A 2,422-nucleotide genomic window follows, 5' to 3' on the forward strand; every position below is an offset into this window, starting at 1 on the left:
CCCCGCAGCGAGGCTTAGGAGGGATTTCCAGGTCTGGTTTTCTCGGGGCAAAGGAGAGGTTGAGAGGTAACGGTCTTGGAGGGAAAAGGAGGGATGGATATGTGGGTACGTCAGTGAGAAAGTGCTCTGGCTGGCAGCAGGGCTCAAAGGGCGATTGCAGCAAATGACCTTCACCACTGTCATTTCGCATCAGCGTGGGGAACGTGGCCCTTCAGCCGAGGGGTGAGCTGGGGATGCTTTCCCGCGGGATGCAGTAGAAGAGGTTATTGCCACAGGAATCAAAACTGTTTGGAGCATGAGATGGGGTTGGGTGTAGGTGATGGGGGATGAACCTCCTCCCAGGGTCGCAGAGGGGAGCTGAGACTGTTGGGCGCAAGGTTTCATTGACTTTCGGCACAGCTCGGTGCAGGAGGACCTGCGAGGGACCTTCCAGCAGGAGGTGGGCAAGCTGGAGCAGGAGGTGGCAGCGCTGAGGAGGGAGCTGGCTGGCCTCAAGTCAGACCAGGAGGTGATGGGGAAGCACGTGGAGGGGATGCTGGAGCAGCTGAAGGCGGTGCGGGCTGACGTGAGTTCCCCGGTCCCCACCCTGTTTGGCACAGCTCGGTGCAGGAGGACCTGCGAGGGACCTTCCAGCAGGAGGTGGGCAAGCTGGAGCAGGAGGTGGCAGCGCTGAGGAGGGAGCTGGCTGGCCTCAAGTCAGACCAGGAGGTGATGGGGAAGCACGTGGAGGGGATGCTGGAGCAGCTGAAGGCGGTGCGGGCTGACGTGAGTTCCCCGGTCCCCACCCTGTTTGGCAGAGGGAGACGCGAAGGTCCCTGACCCGGGGCTGAGTTCTGTGCCCAACATTTCAGGTGGAAGCGCAGTTCCCAGCGTGGATCAGCCGGTTCCTGTCGCAGCCCCAGCAGGATGGTGCCACCAGCCTTGTCCTCCAGCGGGAAGATTTGCAAGCGGAGCTCCAGGCTCTGGAGCGCAAGATCCTGGCCAGAGTCCTGGAGGACAGGAGGCTGTCAGCACGGGATGCTCAGGCCGGCATGAGAGTGGCCCTGCAGCAAGGGGGGACTGCAGGGGTGACAGAGGAGGTGAGATCTGGCCTGAGCCCCAGGGACATGGTGGTGGCCACAGGCATGGGGTTGTGGGGTGTTGGGGGGAGCTGGCACAAGTGCCTGTCAGCTGGCTGAGCCATGGGGACAGCCATTACAGCTGGGACATGGATCCTGGGCTCACATCCCACGTGGCAAGAGCATCCCTGAAACTCCTCCATCCCTTTGCTGCCACCAGCCTCCCCTGGGCTGTACCTGCGCCCTGCCTGGGCTGGGGTCACAGGTGGCAACACCCGCACGCCTGCGAGGCACTTGCTGTCTTAAAATCTGAGTTTCTGCTCGTGTATCTTGCACCAGCCGGGCTTCTGGGTGACAATGGGGTGAGCATCTTGCTTACCCTGTCCTTTAGCAGCACCGCTGAGTCATTTGGGGCAAAGCATTTCAGCAGAATGACACCAAGGGAAAAAATGAGCCTGCTTGCTTTGGAAAGAGTTGCTGGCAATTCCCTGTGGAGGTAGTGGAGGGAGGGATCAAGCTGGGATTAGCAGTCTCTGCAGTCTGCGCAAGCTTAGTGCACGCCGTAAAGTTCAAACCCACAGTGGTGCTGCAGGGTCCCAGCTCCTGGGGCTGGGTTTGGCTCCAGGAGGGTGCTTTGTCTGGCTCCCCCTTTTCTGGATGGGGGGAGCTGCCGTCAACCCTATGGAATGGGGCAGGAGGATGCTGGGGAGGACTGGGTGGGCTGTCAAGTTGTGTCTGGTACCTGCTGGGGGATGCCCCTCCTGCCCTGGGGCCAGCCCCTCTTTTGGGATGGGGATGGGTGAGCCCAGCGTGCCTGGGTGCTGCCCCTTCATCGCACAGCTCCTCTCGTCTGGGGTATTTTTAGCAACCTCTAATGAGGCTTCCCAGCCAAATGCGTGTCGTCCTGGTTTTGTCACGGTGATTCATCCCCGGGCTGTTTTGTGGGAAGGTCCTTGTGCCCTCTCCATCCCCGCAGGGTGGAGGTGGGTGGGGGGCAGGACGCCCGCCCCTGGCCCTTCACCCCTCTCGTGCCCTCTGCTCCCGCTGCAGCAAGTGCATCTCATCGTGGGCCAGGCCCTGAGGCGCTACAGCGAGGACCGCGTGGGGATGGTTGACTACGCCCTGGAGTCGGCAGGTAGGTGGTAGTGGGCTCTCCTCCACCCAGGATGAGCCAGCCATCCTGGGGAGGGGACCCCGGGGTGCTGGCACGCACCTTACCTGCCGCCGTCCCCTCCCCGTACCAGGGGCCAGCGTCATCAACACCCGCTGCTCGGAGACCTACGAGACGCGGACGGCGCTGCTGAGCTTGTTCGGCATCCCCCTGTGGTACCACTCGCAGTCCCCCCGTGTCATCCTGCAGGTGG

The 2,422-nt window shown here is 62.2% G+C and overlaps 1 protein-coding gene across 1 annotated transcript in view; it reads left to right on the forward strand.

The window, feature by feature from the left end:
- LOC104618840 (SUN domain-containing protein 2-like) overlaps nt 1-2,422 on the forward strand; it is a 3,885-nt gene that overhangs the window by 347 nt on the left and 1,116 nt on the right. Inside the window, exons 2-6 of the mRNA XM_010284543.1 lie at nt 521-548; nt 584-765; nt 852-1,079; nt 2,109-2,193; nt 2,303-2,418. Of these exons, the coding sequence (XP_010282845.1) occupies nt 521-548; nt 584-765; nt 852-1,079; nt 2,109-2,193; nt 2,303-2,418 (639 nt within the window). The remainder of the gene's footprint in view (nt 1-520; nt 549-583; nt 766-851; nt 1,080-2,108; nt 2,194-2,302; nt 2,419-2,422) is intronic.

The sequence above is a fragment of the Phaethon lepturus genome, unplaced genomic scaffold (genome assembly GCF_000687285.1).
Source record: "Phaethon lepturus isolate BGI_N335 unplaced genomic scaffold, ASM68728v1 scaffold18033, whole genome shotgun sequence".
NCBI classification, from domain to species: Eukaryota; Metazoa; Chordata; class Aves; order Phaethontiformes; family Phaethontidae; genus Phaethon; species Phaethon lepturus.